We start from the raw sequence: 16,484 nt of genomic DNA, 5'->3' as shown, positions 1-16,484 counted from the left end.
GGGCGGGGGCGGCGCGGGGCTCGTGGCCCGTTCGCGCCGCCCCGCAGCCTTTCGCCGGCTCGTCTTCGCCCCGCGCCCGAGCAAGCAGCCGGGCGCGGCTTGCGCAAGGCCGCCGCCGCCCTGCTGCCGGGCGCGCCTCGTGGGCAGGAGCGCTTCCGCCGCGCCGAGCCTTCCCTCCTGCTCGGCGCCGTGGGCGGCGCGGGAGCTGCCCGGGATGCTCGGGCGTGCGAGCGCCTTCCGCCTCAGGACCCCGCCGCCGCCCCTGCCCTCGCGCTGAGGGAGGCGCCGGGCGTGGGGCTGAGCGGCCCTCCCGGCCCCGGGCCTGCAGGCGCGGGGGGCTGCGGCCGCCCTTCGTGGAGGCTGAGGGGCCTGCAGGGAGAGGGGCGGGCTGGCGGCCCTCCGAGCACACCCAGGGCTGCGGGGCCCCGAGCGACTAGGGCCAGGAGGCGCCCGGGCTGTGCGTTCCGCAGCTGGAGGGCCTTGCCCGGCTGGACTCTCGGCCCCGGGCGGCCTGGCGTTCGCCACAGCCTCCTGCGCGGGCCTCCCCAGGCGAGGGCCTTGGTCCGGGCCGCCCCATGACCCCCACGGAGGGGCCCGGCTTGAACCTGAGACCCGTGTGCCACCGGCCCCAGGGTGCCCCAGCCTGGATCTGGAGCTCAGCGCGTGCGGAGCAGGCCCACCGAGAGTGGGCTTAGAGTCGCACGCCTTCTCTTCTTGCCCCTGAGTGCCCCAGACCTGCCCCAGCCGCCCTCAGACGGAGACCCCAGCCCTGCTCGGTGGCACCTGCAGGAGGAGCTCTGGGGTGTCCCTGCTTGTCTTCCCCGGTGCCGGTGTGAGCTCCTGGGGGGAATACGGAGCTGCCCTCTGGCCCCCATGCAGCGGGGGGCTGCTGTTGTCTGCCCTGCAGAGGATGAACCGCCTCCCCTCTGCGTCCTTCCCTCTCTGTGTCTCAGGCCTGGATTGGGGGCATTCGAGGAGGCTGCCCGCCCGGGCTGGGAAACCACATCAAGGCCAGCTGCTGCTGGGTTGCATTCCACACGGAGTCAGCAGGTGAGGCACCGGCAGGGCCCCTGGACTGGCCCCGTCATGCCCCGGGCGGGGTGGGTCCAGGAATCACGACGGGCAGGGCTGCAGGGTGCACTTTGCCCAGGCCCGGCGAGGGAGCATCTCCACAGCGGCACGATCCTGGGTGCAGCCGGCTGTGCTCCGGACAGCCCCACAGGCAGGGGGCGTGGCCGGGGGCCCGGCAAGCTGGCTCTTCTCCCGGCTCTCTCTGGTCCCCTGCAGGGGGAGAAGTGCTCCTGGGGAGGCACCCTGCCAGCTGATCCGCAGGGTGGATCCCCGTGAGGCCGTGGAAGGGCAGCAGGAGACCAGGCGGAGCGGGGGGGGGGGGGTGCTGCCGGCCACACTGCCTCTGCAGTGCTTGCCTCCTGCCTCGTGGCCTCCTCCTTTGGGGGCTTTTAGGGATGATCCTGCAGGTCCCTTGGCCCAGCCGGACATGCTGGGGCCGGGCGCGCGTGCCCAGGGCCAGCACCAGGGGGAGGGTGCAATCAGGAGTCTGCCGAGGGCCCGCGTGCGGCAGGACCTTGTCCGGGGGTCCTGGGGCCCCTGCCACCGGCATCGCAGGTGCACTGCAGGCGCTCACTCTCCTCTCCGGTCTCCCCGGGTGGGTAGAGGTCGACCCGTCTGGCCGGCCTCCCAGAGTGCAGGCCCACTTCTGTGCAGCTCGCACGAAGGGGCTGTCCCGGCGGGAGGCATCCTGTGACCCACGTGCCCTCTTCCTCTTCCAGGTGTGCTGGGTGTCGTGCCGCTGAGCAGCCAGAAGAGGGCCAAGAGCGCCATTTCACAGCTCTGTTGCCACTCAGGTGAGGCCAGCCCCCCCCCCCCCATGCTTAGAGGGTCTGGGGTAGGTGAGCGGGTGGACTTGGGAAGTGCAGCGGGAGTGCCAGGGTTTCTTGTGAGCAGAGATACACGAGGAGGCAAGTTTTGGGTGCTGGAAGCCTGGCAAAGAGGAGGAGCGTGTCCGGAATCAGTGCAACGGCCACTTTCTGGTTTTACTGATGCTTTGCTTGCGACAAGCCTGTTTGTCTCCTCACGGTTCCTTGTGGTGGGTTCCTGCTGCCATTGCTGTGGCTGCTGGGTTTGCCCCTGGGAGAACGGCGGGACTCCCTGCTCAGCCAGCGGTCCCTTTTTTCCAGCTGAATCCAGGTCAGCCCAGGATCCAGACAGCAAAAGCTGCATTTCCACTCAGCCGGTTGCCTTGTTCCCCCAAGCGGCAGCGGCCTCCCTGTGGCGGCCCACTGGCATTCCAGGGAGCGGCGCGGTGGTGCCCGCAGAATCTTTGCCCCCCAGCTCTGGCCTTGCCCGCCATCTGCTTCCAGGCAGCTGTGCTTCCACCCCGACCCGACCTGGGACGCAGGCTGCCCGGGCCACTGTGAGCTTGGGAGGCTGCATGGGAAATCGAGGCTGCTTCCCGTGCTCTTGATGGAGCCAGCAGCCGCTGGAGCCTCTGTTCTGGAGCATGCAACCGAGCGCATCCTTCGGGGCTCGGCAGCCCTCGCTCGCTCTCGCTCCCCCCGGGTGCGACTGTGCGTTCAGCAGGCCGGACAAAGGCCCGTTCATTGCCAGCTTGGACAGGGCTGCCTGTCGGCCTCTGCGTGGGCCTCTTGCAGAACCGGAGCCGAGACTAACCCCCCCACACACACACACACGCTCAGGGGCAGACCCAAGGCAGGCGCCCTCCTGGCTCTGGCTGAACACCTGGGGGCGAGAGGGCTGTCGCTGGGCAACTGTTGCTCGGGGCGCTCGTGAGGATGCCGGCTCCGGAGCAGCCGGAATGAGCCGCCTCCTGCCTCGTGGGTGCGGAGCAGCGGCAGGCCCGTGGAATGGAAAATTCTGCCGCGACCTACTTTCCCGGGCGCGCCAGATGCCTCCGCAAGGCTGCCAGTTCCCGGGGCAGGCACTCCCCGCCCCCTCCCCACTGCGGCGGTGTGCCCAGCCGGGGGCGCTCCAGCCGGGGGCGGGCTCCATGCCGGGGCAGCGGGTCCCGGTTCCCGGGGCGCATGCCTGCCAGGTGAGTCAGCGTGCAGCTGGCGGTCTCCCTGCGTGGCAGCCGCGCTCTCTGCAGCCGAAGGAGCAGGTCTCTCCATGGCCCGAGGGTGTTGGGGGCTTGCCAGCCCGCTTCTCTTAAAGCGGGCGAAGAGGCTGGCCGCGGGCCCAGCCTGTTGCCCTTTTAAGATGCCGTCTGTTCTGTGGGGCTGGCCTGGGCGCCGATCTGCAGCAAGGTGGGGTCCTTTTCAGGTACCCTCTTGCGCCTGCACTGCGCAGCGACCTCTAGAAAGTCGGCCGTGGGCTCAGGCCATCTCCGCGCACGGGGGGTGGCTGTGCTCTGTGGCCGTGCTTTTAAAGGAATAAGCGCAGTCGGTTTTTTCACACAATCTCTCTCTCTCGTTCGCTCAGATGTCGTGACAGATTTTGACTTTTCTCCCTTTGACGATCAGCTCCTGGCAACAGGCTCCACCAATGACGTTGTAAGTGGAAAATGAAGTTCCCACCTGGAGGCTGCGGAAAGGGTCTGGATCTCTCTCTCAGCCGGAGCCCGGATGGGATTTGGGATGGGGGCGTGAGAGTAAGAGAGAGGTTGCTATCGAGGGGGGCCGTGCCACCCCCCAGCCAGGCCTGACTCTGCCAGGCCACTCCAGCAAGTCTTTCCAAGCCACGATATCCTGCAGGGAGGGCCGAGGGTGAGATGTCCCGCTGCACACAGGCAGGCTGGGCCCGGCGCGCTTTGGCCTCAAGCGAGCGCCGTGCTGATGTGGGTGCTGGACCGGCGAGACGGCTGATCACCCCGCTTGTGCCCCCGCACTTGCCCACCCCCCCGACTACCCAGCTGGCCTGTGGGCTCTTGCAGGCGGGAGGTCAGCAGCCTCGGGTCAGAGCCTTCCGATGCAACAGGGGCAGGGAAGTGGATGCTGGCCAGCCAAGCCGGGGGGCCGCCCCAGAGAGCCTGGCATTTGCTCTGGCTGCAGCCCCACCTCTGTGGGGCCCTGCTGCCCCTTCTCAGCACCTGCGCTGGGCACCTCGCCCACGAAGGGCTGGCTGCCCGCACTCTCGCGAATTATGGGCAGCGCTCCCTGAGAGGTGCCTGCGTACACCGATGCGGTTTGTGAGCTGCGCTGCGCTGCACGTGGTCCCGTGAGGGGTTACTGGAGGTGCCGTGGGCTGCGGCTGGCGCCCTGCTTCGGCCGTCCTGCCTCGCTCCTGCAGTCCCGCTGGCGGGCCTCGTTCCAGGCACCGCCATCTTCCAGTTGCAGCTTTCCCGCCGCCCCCTGGCCTTTTCTCAGCGGGAAAGGGCTCTCAAGCAGGGGATGCGGGAGAGCTGTGCAGGGCTTCTGGTGGGGTAGCCCTAGGCGCTCACCGTCTCAGAGGCCCCCAGCGCTGGGGCCCGGGGCAGGGGCTCCCTCCCGAGCCTTTGCCCGGGCCTTGCTCCCTCGGCATGAGGCTGCCTGTGTTCGGAGGCCAAGAGCCTCGAGCAGCCAGTCCCTCGTGTCCCTGCCCCGGAGGGAGCCGGGGGCAGACCTCCCGCACGCGTGGGTGGTCCGGAGTGCCCCGCAGGGGCGTGAGCAGGTGTGGGCTCCGAGCCCTTAGTGCTGTGTGTTTGCCGGCCTGCAGGTGAAGGTGTGGCGCCTCCTTGGTCCTGGCCCAGACCTGACGTCTTCCCCTCACGTGGCCTTGGGGCCTGAGAAGGGCCCGGTGGACGTGCTCCTCTTCCACCCCACGGCCGACGGCGTCCTGGCCAGCGGGGCTCAGAGGGCAGTGAAGGTTTGGGACGTGGAGCAGCGCCGGACCCTGGCAGGTAAGCCCTCGGGTTGCGGGGGGCTGTCGGCGCCTTGAGTTGAAAAGGCAGCTGGAAGAAGGCCCCAGGGCACTTCTGGCAGCGGTTGCGCCTCTGGGAAGAGGAAGGGTGGCGTGAGGGGCCTGGTTCCTGGCCCAGCATCGTTTCCTCCAGAGGTGGGCGACCCTTCGGGATGTGGGCACAGCTGGAAGTGTGAGAAAGCGTCCGGGGTGCAGGGCGGAAATTACTTCCATGGGTTGGCCATGGCTGCTCCCCAGGCCCTCTTGAGTGGGAGACCAGGAAGCTTGGGAAGCAGAATTCCGGATGCGGGGAGACTGGGCCTGCTCCTGGCCAGCCTGCCGTGGGGGGAACGGCTGGCGCTTTGTTTCCGAGGCCGCAGGACCACCAGCCGGACACGTGAGGCGGGAGGGTGCTTGCCGACGGCCTGCAACGTCTCCAGGCTGCGGCCGGGAGTAAACGGTAGCCGTGCTCCCCTCTGCGTGTCCGCCGGGCTGCACCTGGAGGGGCTTTGTGGGGACATGCCCCGGATGGGTCGCCGGCGGCCCCTCGGGTCAGGTGAGACTGGGGGGGGGAGCGGCGCTGGCAAGCGCAGCGAAAGGGGAAGCCAGCGAGGCGCGCCAGGCCCAGCACAGGCAGGAAACGCGAACCGCGAAGAGGCCCGTCGCGTAGCAACCCGTCACGAGGTCTGTGAGCGCTCGGCGGAGCTCGGCAACTTCAAGTGTGGAAGGCGGCGGGGGGTAGAATTACCATTCCCCCTTCCCGGCACAAAACAGACATTGTCCCCGCACAGTCCGTCCTGTGTGCTGCTTGCTTCCTCCAAGGCTAAGGCGCTTGCAGTTTTCAGCTGGACGCATCCGAGCGAGTTTTGGAGTCGCACAGGACTCCCTACTCTCCACAGGAGGGATTATGTGCAGCCCGAAGGCTTGCTCCGCTCTGCTCTGTGTGCACATTTTGGTCCAGCCAGTGCTCAGCTGGAATAATGCAGCCTTGAAAGTTGCGCGCGCGCGCGCGCGCACACACACACACACACACACACACTTACAATATTTATTAGTAGCTTAAATCTTTGCTTGTCTTGTTAAAGAAAAATGTTAGGCATTTTACAATTGCAATGAAAGATCGCAGGTAAAATCACAGTAAAACCAACAGTGTAAGAAGGAAAGGCCCAAATTCTCCATTAGAGTATCCCTTTTCTGGTCCCTTCCCACAAGCCTGGTTGGAGTTGCCAGAAGACTCTCTCGGTTTTGACCTGCTGATTGGGGATCGTTCATCCCCCTTCCCAGATGAATTGGGGCGACTCCTCCTTGCTTAGGCCTCTGGGCAGCAGTAGATCTGCTTGGCTGGAGACGTTTGGCCTGATTGGACCCTGCCAGGGCAATCGCAGCACAGCGCAATTATTCAGGGCGACACTCGCTTTGTCGTTTCCTGCAGAACTGGAGAGCCACGAGGAGCAGGTCCAGAGTCTCGCCTGGCAACCGGACGGTTCCCTCCTGGGTACCTCTTGCAAGGTGGGTGGCACAGGGGGCCGAGCCGTGTGTGCATGGCCGAGGGTGCCGGCAGGCAGCACAAGCTCCTGTGTCAGGTGAGCGGGGGCCCCCAGGTGCTTCCGGGGACTCTGCGGGCTCTGAAATAGCAGCTGCCCGGCTGTGGCGCAGCTCGACCTCACTGAGGGTCTGTTGCCGGACGGGGCCGCTGGAGCAGTCCGTGCCGTGCAATTGGCGGGAAGGCCGGGGGCCTCCTCGAAAGCGTGCCCCGCTCTGCCTCTGCGGAGCCCCAGCCTTTCCTGCCTCTGCGGGGCTGCGCCTGTTCCTCCAGCGGGCACTGGGCGGCGCTGCGGGCGCACCAATCCGCGCCTGGCTCCTCCGAGCGAGCGCCGGCCGGGCCGCGCACCATGCAGCCGGGCTTCCTCTGGCCACCTGCCCTGGCCGCTGCCCCAGGCCTCGCGCAGCCTCATCTGCAGGTGGCCAGGAGCGCCCTGGGCCGGTGGGCCGTGCGCCCCGCGCCCCTCCGCAGGCGCCTCTGCTCTGGCCCGGGGTGCACGGACCACCGTCTGAGCCTGCCGGGTCGAGGGCTTGGCCCGCCCCAGCGGTGCCCATGGGCCTCGGTGCCTGGCAGGGGGCGCCCAAGGGCAAGGGAGCAGGAGGGGCGCAGGGCGGTGGGGACGGGGCGCTGCCCGGGGCCATGTCCAGGCCTGCTAACTCCCCGGGGCCCCTCCTTCTCTCCGCAGGATAAGAAGCTGCGCATCTTCGATCCTCGCGCCCAGGCCGCAGCCTGCCAGGTACTTGCTTCCTCGCAGGGGGAACTGAAGTGGGGGACAGCGGGGGTGCTGGTGGGGGGCTGGCAGGCGTTCTCCCCATGGCCAAGGCTCTGCTGAGCACGCGGCTGCTGCAGGGCGAAGCAGCCTCCTCGTGAGTCACCGGGCGGAGGCCGGGCAGGGCGCGCTTCTTCACTTGGCACGGCGGAGGCCGGCGCGGCCTTCTGGCAGATGTTTTGGACGGCAGCGCCCACGGTCCTGGCCACTGACCCTGCTGGCTGGGGATGATGGGCACTGAAGTCCAACGCATGCGGAAGGCAAAGGGCACATAGCAGCGGATGTGCTGGATTTTGCCTGCAGCCTCAAACGCCACCCTCCGCTCAGCCGCAAAGCTTACTGGGTTCCTTTGGCTAGTCGGTCTCTCTGCTTGGCCTACTTTACAGGGTCGGTGTGAGAATAAAGCAAGGAGGTGGGGTAGAGCTGGGGAGGAGCGTCGGCGGGGGGATGGTGGTGGCGAGCGCTTTCTGGGATGCGGCAGTGCCTTGGAATGGCTATATGGGGTGGACCCGGCCTGTGCTTGTCGCCACCCGGTCTGTGTGGGCGCTCCCTGGGGGCACCCGGCCCCGGGGCTGACCGCCCGCCCAGTCTGCCCGCTGCGGCCTTGCTGGCCGGCGTGTGGCGACCGCCTGGAGGAGGCCTGTGTCCATGGACCACCTCCCTTCCCCGGGCGGAAGAGGCCGCTCCGCCTGGCCTTCCCCGCTGCTCTGGAGCCAGGCAGGGGCGTGTGCGTGTGGGGGGGGTGCCGGCCGCGCGCTGGGTGGCTGGCCTCGCTCTCCCCCACCTCTCTCACGCTGAGGTCACCCCGGGGGTACCTGGCTCCCACCCTTGCAGCCAAGCGCCCCTCAGGCTGGGGGGAAGCCGGCAGCATCCCGTTCCCAAGGAGGCCGTGGGAAGCGGGGAAGGGAGCCGGCCCACATTTGGGGAGCCTATTTATAGCTGCCTCGGCTCCCAGGCTTCCCTCCCCAGCGGAGTGGGATGAGTGGCTGCGGGCTTCCGCTGCCCTCCTTCGCCCCCCCACACCAAATCCAGGAATGCTGCGGGCAGGAAGAAGCCACGGGAGGGGCGGCAGCCTGCGCGGCCAACGAGGACGGGCAGAGCTGCTGGCCAAGGCTGCGCCTTCTCAGCCTCTGCTCCGGGCTCGTGACCCGCCGTCGGGCCGGCCGTCGGTCCTGCCTGTGCCGTTTTCGGCCCCGGTCTGGCCCGCTCGAACTGGGGAAGAGGCCTGCCTGCTGGCCGGCCATGCGCGCCTGGTCCCTGGCCGGGGACACGCCGTGCCGGCCTCTCCCGGTCCCTGCGGGCTGCGCCTTTGGAACCTTCTGGGGCGGGAGGCCTGAGCCGGGCAGCAGGGCCGGCTCCCCAGGCCGTTGGCCGCGTGCGCAGGGGCCCTCGGGGGGAGTGGCGCACAGGCCGGGCGGCTGCGCCCGCTCTGGCGGAAGGTCCCGGTGGAGGCTGATGTCACCGGGGACGGCTGCGGAAATGAGCCAGCGGCTGGGAAGGGGGCCTGGCGGAGTGCTCCTGCGCCAGTGGCTTTTGAAGTTCCCGGAGAGGCCGTGACCCGCGCGGCAGACGGGTGTGCGCCTCCCGGCAGCTGCAGAGCTGACGTGGCCGGTCCCCCCTCGCCGCTTGCTTTCCTGGCTCCTTCCCTGCCGCAGCTCCCGTACCTGGGAGGAACGCTCCGTGTGTCATTTCTTCCGTCCTGCCCTTGGACTGCTTCCCCCAAAGCCGCAAGCGCCAGGGATCATGTGGCGTGGAGGGCGTTCCTCGGCTGGGTGTGGAGCCGGCTGCGCGTGAATCCCCTTTTCTTCCCGGCGTGGCTACAGCTTCCCTCTACCCTGCGGTTGGGGGGGCTCCCCCCTTCCTTAGGTGGGACCGAGCAGTGGTCCCTGTTCGGCTCCCACCGGTGGACGATCAGTGCGGCTGTGCCCCGGCTGTGTTCCCCTGGGGGCACTGAGGGCCTCGACCGGGGAGCCCCTGGCAGCCGCCCCAGCTTTGGGGGAATGGCTGCGACCCACATGCAACATCCCCCTGCCCGCTTGAGGCGTGTGCCCCATTCCTCTCGCCCTGTGGACAGGTGTGTCTGCAGGGTCGGCCGCCGGCCAGGTGCTCTGGAGCTGCTTTCCTCGCACCATTCAGGCCAGCGGCTGCTCCTGCGCAGCATCTGGGCTTTGGGTTCTGCTCCCGCGCCTGCATCACTCCTCTGCTCTGCGAGAGTGGCCTGGAGCTGTCTTGGTCGGGCTCTGCAAAGCTGCTTGCCCAGCTGGCTGTTTCACTGGGCCGGGGGCCAGTGGCAGCGCCCCTCTGCTGCTCTGGGGCCGTCTGAGCTCTGGGGTGGGCCCGAGTTGCGGGGAACCTGTGGCTGCAGGGGCTCCCTTGGCCTCCATGTCCTGCTCCCGAGAGACCCCCCCCCCAGCCCTCCTTACGTCTGCAGCTCCTGGGCAGGGAGCGTGTCCGGTTCTCTTTGCCCCTCCGGCTTCCTGCGTTGGTGCCGAGTGCCTCAGCCAGCCCTGCGGGAAGACGAGTGGTCCGGGTCGCCCTTCGCCCCCCTGTCCAGACCTGGCACCTTCGCAGGGGGGGCGTATGGAGGGCCCGCACTGTGCTCCGGGATGCGTTTCCACCTGTGGGCTTCCCCGCACCAGGCATTCCCCCCCGCCCCCGGCATTTGCGCTGCGCACCCTGCAGCCACCCGGGGCATGGAGCGCAAAGGTCCCCGGTCTCTCTGGGCCTGCCAGAGTTCTTGGCCCGCCGGCGGAGCACTGGGAGGAATATGGAAATGCCCTCCGGAGCTCTGGCACGCGTCTGTTGGCTGCGCTGGCAGGCACCGGCTCTTCCGGGAGCGGCTTGGGGGCGGATGGAGGAACTCGCCCACCCTCGCAGGCTTCAGACAGCGGCTGGAGGGGGCTTGGGGAGAGGAAGGGGTGCGGCCGGCCCTCCTGCTCGCACTCGCCTCCTTCCCACATGCGTTTCATGCACGGGGACCCTTGGCAGCCTCCCTTTTGCCGTGGCTGCAGCCAAGAGCCTCTTCTGCGAGTCAGGGCCTCGGGGTCCCAGCCACGTTCTCTTTCCCAGAGCCACCAGTGGCTCAGCGGCTTGTGTGGTTTTGGGTGGATTCCCCTTGATCCAGAAGGGTGGCCTCCACTTTGTCCTACGGGTGAAGTGGCGTGCACAGTTTCCTTTTATCCTCACAACAACCCCCCAGTGAGGTAGGTCAGGCTGAGTGAGTGGCCTGGAAGCCTCCCGTGGGCTTTGTGGCTGAGTGGGGCTCGAACCCACACCTGCCAAGTCACAGCCCTTTGCCCGAGTCCCTGCTCTGCGTTTTGGATGCGCTGGCAGCTACGGAAGCAAGTTTCTGAGGGCAGGGTTTCCTTGGGACTCACCCTGCCTGCCACACTGTCCATCCTGTGGGGGGGCTCAGGACCCACATTTTCTCAAGCTGCCCGGCGTGCCCACTTCTGAGGGGCCGCCCAGCCCTGGTTTGCGGGGCCCTGCTGGCATTCATGTCCGTTCGCTCCCCGGGCAGCTCTTCTGGCATTTAATCCCGGGGATACCTGGTGAGGAGATTTCTCAGAGGGGGCTACCAGACCAGCATCCCCCATCTTGGGGGGCAGACGTGGTGGGTGGGCAGCCGCTTTCCAGGCGGCCCCTGCGAGGAGGCGGCCTGCCCCGGAGCAGCCCCCGACGGTCTCCCTTCTGCCTGGCAGAGTGTCGTGGCTCACGCGAACGGGAAGGGCTCCCGGCTGACCTGGGTGAACGCCGAAGGCTGCCTGCTTTCTGTGGGATTCAGTCAGGTACGGAGGGCCCCAGCTCGTGCTTGGAGGCAGATGGGCCCTGTGGCCAGCGGGCCCTGCTGGGGTGAGGTGGGGGGAGAGCCCCGCCGCCAGGCTCAAGAGCATGTGCCGGGCTCCATTTCGCCACGCTGGTGGAATTTCAAGGCTCGAAGCTGACCACGCAAGAGCCAGGCCCCTCGGCCCTCCCTCTGGCCAAGATGCGCTGACCCTCGTTCCCGGGTCCCCAGCTCCCCGCCTGTACCTGAATCTAGATGCAAATTGCAGGCTCCTCGGGCAGAGACCTTTCTGGTGGGCTTGGTCCTTTAAAGGAGCAGGCCCCTGGCTGGGGGGGATAGAGACGGTGACCTTTCCGGGCGGGCAGTGATGACCCCCACTTTTCCAGACGATGGAGCGCGAAGTCCGCCTCTGGGACACACGGCGCTTCGGCAGCTCACTGGCCTCCGTCACCCTGGATGCGTCACCCAGGTAAGGGGGCCGAGGGCGTGGAGTGGGGGGCGGAAGCCAAAGGGGCTGCCGTGGGGTGGCGAGGAGGGGAGGGATCGCAGTTTAGCTTTGCAGGCCGGTGTGGGGTTTGTTTGGCCAGAGGGCTTGGCCTGTGGGGTTTGCAGCCTGGGGGAGCAGGCGTTCCTCGTGGCTCTGGGGTGGCTTCGCCCTGGATTTTGGGGTCTGCTGCCAGTCCGAGGCCGGAAGAGGCTCTCACGCACTCTGCGCAGCTCAGCAGCATGACCAAGGGGAAGGGGGCAGAGACCGGGAGCGGGAGCCCGGCCCGGGGGCAGGACGGGGCTCCCCGCTCGGCCTTGGCGCAGCTCTTGCCGCCTTTCCCTTCCGCTTGGCAGCGGCCTGCGTGTGGGTGCAGCGTGCTGGGGCCGTGGGGCGTGCTCGCTGCGCCAGAGGGTGTGGGCTGCTGGCCGTGTCTGCGGCCTGGCCAGCTCTGGGAAGGGTGTGCTGCGGTGGGGTGCCCTTCTGAAAGCGCGGACGGGGCAAGCGGGGAGGAACAGCCCCCCTCCAGGGTGCAGCTGATCCGCACCGATTGCCCGGAAAGGCGGCCCACTGTTCTCCCCCCAAAACACGGAGCAGGGGAGTAAATTGGTTCCAGGCCGCTGGCCGCGCTTGGCGGGGCCTCCGTCTCCGCGGCAGGAATGCGGCTGCGGGGCCAGCCCAGCGCGCCTCCCTTATCTGCGCGGCACTTCAGGGCTTTGCAAGGGTGCCCCTTGGATCAGAATCCGCTGATAAGAAGGCGGGGGGGGGCAGAGGAGCTGTCCGGGTAGGGGGGCGCAGGCAGCTTTGTTCCCTGCACACCGTGTTCCCTCTGAGCGGGGGGGGGGGGCAGGGGGTTCAGCAGGCAACTTGATCCAGCAGGAGGGCTGTTCTAAATCTGTGCTTGAAGGCGCTTGAAGATGACAGATTGCTTGGAAGGGTTTTGGCTGCTCCGAGTTGCAAGGCGGGCGAAGGGCGGGTGCCTGCGCTGTTTCCCGAAAAGCCCTGGCTTCAGCGGGAAGGAGCCCCCCCCCCGGAGGAGCATACGCCCTCTTCTTCCTTGCTGCCCAGGCGGCGGAGGAAGGGGGGCGCAGGCAGACGGGTGCCCCGGCCCTCTTGGGCTGGCCGTTTCCTGGAGGACCCGTGCCGTCCCCCCCACTGCCACGGACCCACGAGCAGCAGCTGCTGGACACGGGCAGGCCCTCCTTGGCTGGGGCCACTCCCCACAGCGCCCCCACCCGGCAGGGCCCTGCCTCCTGGGAGCCAGGGGCTGGCTGGAGGGGCAGAGGGGGAGCACCCGGTGCCGAGCCTTGTGGTGGCGGAGCGCCGGCTCGGACGGGACGGCTGCTCTCTAGTTCCCAGGGCAACTCTGGGAACTGGAGGCTTTAATGAAGAGTCTGTTGGTTCTGCGGGCAGCGTGTGAGCTGGAGGGTGGGAAATGGAACAAGGCCCCGTTGCTCGGAGACCCTGGGAAGGCCGGGGGCCTCTGGGGGCACGGGGTGGTTACCGCTGCCAGCCTGCCACTGCGGGTCGCTCGGGTGACATTCCCTCTGGCTGGAGGTTGGTGGGTTCCATGCCGTTCTCCCCCCGCAAGGAATGGGGCTCCTGAGAGGAGAGCCTGTGCCCAAAGAGAGCCCCCTTAGCCAAGTGCCTGGGACCCGGCTGCTGCGTTGCTTTCTATTTTCGCCTTTTCAGTCAGGTTTGGGCGGCCTCTGGGCAGTGTTCACAGGTGGGACGTGGGCAGCTGCAGGCAGTTCCACCTGGGCTCTGAAATGCCACCGCCAGCCTCCTCTTAAAGGGGTGCAGGGAGAAATTTGCTCTCTGCATTTGTATGCAAGCTTGCTAGACGTGCATTGTGCTGACCAGGAGGTAGGTAACCCTTGATTTCTGCGCCTTTCCTAACTTGGTATCCAGACTTCCCTCTTTGGAAAAGTGCCCCTGGTACGGACCGGTGGGCATGAGCCTGCATGTCCTGCAGAAAAGCCCATGACCTGCAATCAGAATGCGAGTCCCCGAAAAGGAGCCGAGGTTGCGCTGCACTGCGAGCGAGCGAGCGGGAGGGTCTCTCCGAGGGCTGGGCTGACTGCCCTCCCCTGGTGGGTACCTGACCCTTTGGAGAGGTTGGGGAATGCGCTGGAGGCATTCTGCATGCAAAGCCTCTGCTCTGCTCCCAGCTGTGCCCCCCCCCCGTTCCTCATTGGTGTACAGAGGGGAAGCAGCACCTGAGAATCTTGGGGGGAAAGGTGGGGTGCAGGACCTGTTCTGCATCCTGGCCCTTCAGCACGCACTCTCCACAGGTGGCTGCATTTTCACATCCATGAGGACTAGAACATTGAGGTTGGCAGGAAGGGCAATTCTCTAGTTTCTGTGGACGTTCGGTGGAGCTTTGGCCCCACGGGAGCCCGGCGTGCTCTGCCAGACACTTTCGCTGTTGAGTGCGGCAGTGGCAGGTGGCAGTCTGGGGCGGCCACGCTTCCATGGGTCTGGGGCAGGAGATGTGTGGGGAAGCAGCCAGCCCGCCCAGAGAAAGCTGGCGCTATGCTAATCCAGTGCGACCGTTGCGGGACGAGCGCCTTCCACAGTGCCGGCGAGCTTTGGGCGCGGGATGGGGGGGCGCAGACCCTCTGTCGGCAGAGATTAGGGGAGGAGGTGGCAGGAACCCGGCACGAGGCGGCTTGCCTGGTCCAGTGGCATGTGCTGCGTCGTCCCCCGAGCCCCTCCCAGCCTGCAGCTGCCCGGGGAGCCGGGGGCCCTCTGGGCCGTCTGCCGAGCAGGCCGGGCCTCTCATCTGCACCGGGCCCTGCCAGGGGCCCCGATCCCACTGGACTCGCCGGCGCCATGCAGTGGATTGCCGCGCTCGGCCTTTTGTGCACACCGGCCCCTGCTGAGCACGCAGGCCTCTCCGTGGGGCTGAATCCCGTGGCAGACTCCGCTGAGGGGCAGGCAGGGCTGGGCCAGGGAGCAGGCGGGCGGGGGGAGCTGGCTGCATCCCCGCTCTCCGCGGGACGTCGGCTCAAGGGCAAGCGTGACCGCAAGCCGCGTTGGGGCCTCTCTGGGGGCACCTGCAAGCGGCGCCCCCCCCCCTGGGCCTGGTCAGCAGCCGCTATCGTGGGGCTGTTTGCTTAGTCAGAGGAACCTGCGGAGCAGGCAGCCCGGGTCCGGGCCCAGGGAGGGGGGGCGGTGGGACGTGGCAGCTGGCGGCTGCAGGCGCGCTGGGTGTGCAGAGGCAAGGGGTTGGGGGCCCTCCCGGCCCACCAAAGGGGCTGCCCCCAGCGCGGTTGCCAGTGGGCGGGGGGCCCTTGGCTGCGGGGAGGGGCAGGCAGGCCCTGCCAGGGCCCCACTGGGATGTCCGGCCGGAACACCAGCTCGGGTCCCACTCCTGCGCCCGGACTTGGAGCCCTCCCTGCCCCGGTGTCCCGTGGGCCCGGCCGGGGGCACCTCCGCAGGCGTTCAGCCCAGCCCTCTGCCTGCCTCAGGAGGGGCAGATGTGCAGCACAGCCCCCTGGGTCACAGGGGCTCCTGTGACCCCCCCCCGAGCATCCACAGAGCCCGGCCTGCAGTAGTTGGGGGGAGTGGCCCCCTCGACGCTGCTGCCTGGAGCCACGGCTTGTGGTTGCTTTGCAAGAGCCCCGGAGAGGCCTGAGTCGGACCTGAGCACCGCAGCAGCCAACCGTGCCCCAGCAGTGGAAGCCCAGAAAGGGGGCATGGGGGCCATGGTGCCCTCCTGGCTCTGAGAGCAGAGGCCACATGGCCATGAGGACTAGTGGCCGGCGCCTCGGCCGCCACGACGAACACGGCCTGCCCCGGGAAGGGCCCCCCTGCATACACTCCTGCCGTCCTGGCAGCTCTTCCGACGGGAAGGGGGCCCCTTCTGGGGTACGCGGCCCGGCCGGCCGCTGCCCAGGCTGCTAGCCCCTCCCTGCGCGGCCTGGAGGAATTTCCCTCTTCCCACCTTCCTCTGTGATTGCGATCTGATCGCTGTTAATCATCTGCAGGCGATTAGCAAAGGGGCCCGAATGGGTGGCGATAAGATCTGCTGTGGGGTGATTTGGGTTAAGCTTGAAAATCCAGTTCGGGCTTTATCCGCTGCTCAAATCGGGGAGGGCAGGCTGAGTTTAGGGGGCTGTGGCGAGACCCCTGCCTCGCCATCCTCCTTGCTCAAAGTAAAAACAGGTTCTTGTCCCTCTGGAGGGGAAGTGGCAGTGTCGAGCGCATGCGTCCGCCCGGCCCCTGCTCTGAGGGAGACCAAGAGATTTTATGCCGAGGGGATCGGCCGGCCTGCCCTGGGAAGGATCCTGCGTGTACCCAAAGGAATTAAAATAAGAAACCAGACACCGAGTAAGATCTCAGAATCGTGTTCTTCAAGCACATTTTCCCGCTTTCCTTTACATTTAGCTCTGGGTCGATGTGGCTGTGCCCGGAGAGCGAGCAAACGGCCTGTGTGGTCACCAAGGACATTTAAAAGAAAATGTTTGGCTTTTCCAGAAGGGAGGGGTGCAAATATTGACAAAATGCGCAGCTGCTCAGAGTGGTGTTGACCTGTCCCGGTCGTGGGGGCCAGGCCTGCGAGACGCCCCACCCCGGCGTGCCTGTGCGTCGCCCGGGGCAAGTGCGGAGGGACCCTCTTCCCAGGGGTGAGGCCTTGGGGGACGGGCGCTTTCCGCAGCAGGAAGGCCGGCCGGGAGCCCTCCCTGGCACCCCGAGCAGGGCCGCCAGTGGGGCAGACGGCGCCCTCCCTGGGCCACGAGCCCGGGGCCCTTGGGGCTGCGGCAGCCCTGCCACTTCTCGGCCACGGCTGGACATTTTGGGCTGTGCCGAGCAGCAGCCCTGGCCGAGATCAGAGCTTCCCGGTCGGCCGGGGCTTGGCAGGCGGCCCAGGGGGCGCAGCTACCCATCCTGGCCGGCATCGTCCCCCTCGACCGCCTCCGTGCTCCGAGGCCCCCGCAGCGGCTTCCGTCGGCTGGATCTCCAGCTGCCTCCGCTTGGCTGCCTCCAGGGGCAAGTGGGAGTCTGGTTTCACTTGGGGCTTTCTGAAATCTGAAATCCTTCCCGG

At 67.5% G+C, this 16,484-nt stretch overlaps 2 protein-coding genes across 2 annotated transcripts in view; one reads left to right on the top strand and one right to left on the bottom strand.

The window, feature by feature from the left end:
* Positions 1-577, bottom strand: part of DNAJA3 (DnaJ heat shock protein family (Hsp40) member A3) — a 9,700-nt gene extending 9,123 nt beyond the window's left edge. The window contains exon 1 of the mRNA XM_044433640.1: positions 485-577. Within this exon, the coding sequence (XP_044289575.1) occupies positions 485-577 (93 nt within the window). The remainder of the gene's footprint in view (positions 1-484) is intronic.
* Positions 578-923: 346 nt separating this feature from the next.
* LOC123025130 (coronin-7-like) overlaps positions 924-16,484 on the top strand; it is a gene marked incomplete at its 5' end in the record, with an annotated part of 42,683 nt that continues 27,122 nt past the window's right edge. Inside the window, 8 exons of the mRNA XM_044433638.1 lie at positions 924-1,050; positions 1,791-1,865; positions 3,460-3,530; positions 4,672-4,855; positions 6,287-6,363; positions 7,083-7,133; positions 10,868-10,954; positions 11,337-11,419. Coding sequence (XP_044289573.1) covers positions 924-1,050; positions 1,791-1,865; positions 3,460-3,530; positions 4,672-4,855; positions 6,287-6,363; positions 7,083-7,133; positions 10,868-10,954; positions 11,337-11,419 — 755 coding nt within the window. The remainder of the gene's footprint in view (positions 1,051-1,790; positions 1,866-3,459; positions 3,531-4,671; positions 4,856-6,286; positions 6,364-7,082; positions 7,134-10,867; positions 10,955-11,336; positions 11,420-16,484) is intronic.

This window comes from Varanus komodoensis, unplaced genomic scaffold (assembly GCF_004798865.1).
Source record: "Varanus komodoensis strain SLA01 unplaced genomic scaffold, ASM479886v1 scaffold26, whole genome shotgun sequence".
Lineage (NCBI taxonomy): Eukaryota > Metazoa > Chordata > Lepidosauria > Squamata > Varanidae > Varanus > Varanus komodoensis.
This window is presented reverse-complemented; position numbering and strand designations above follow the sequence as displayed.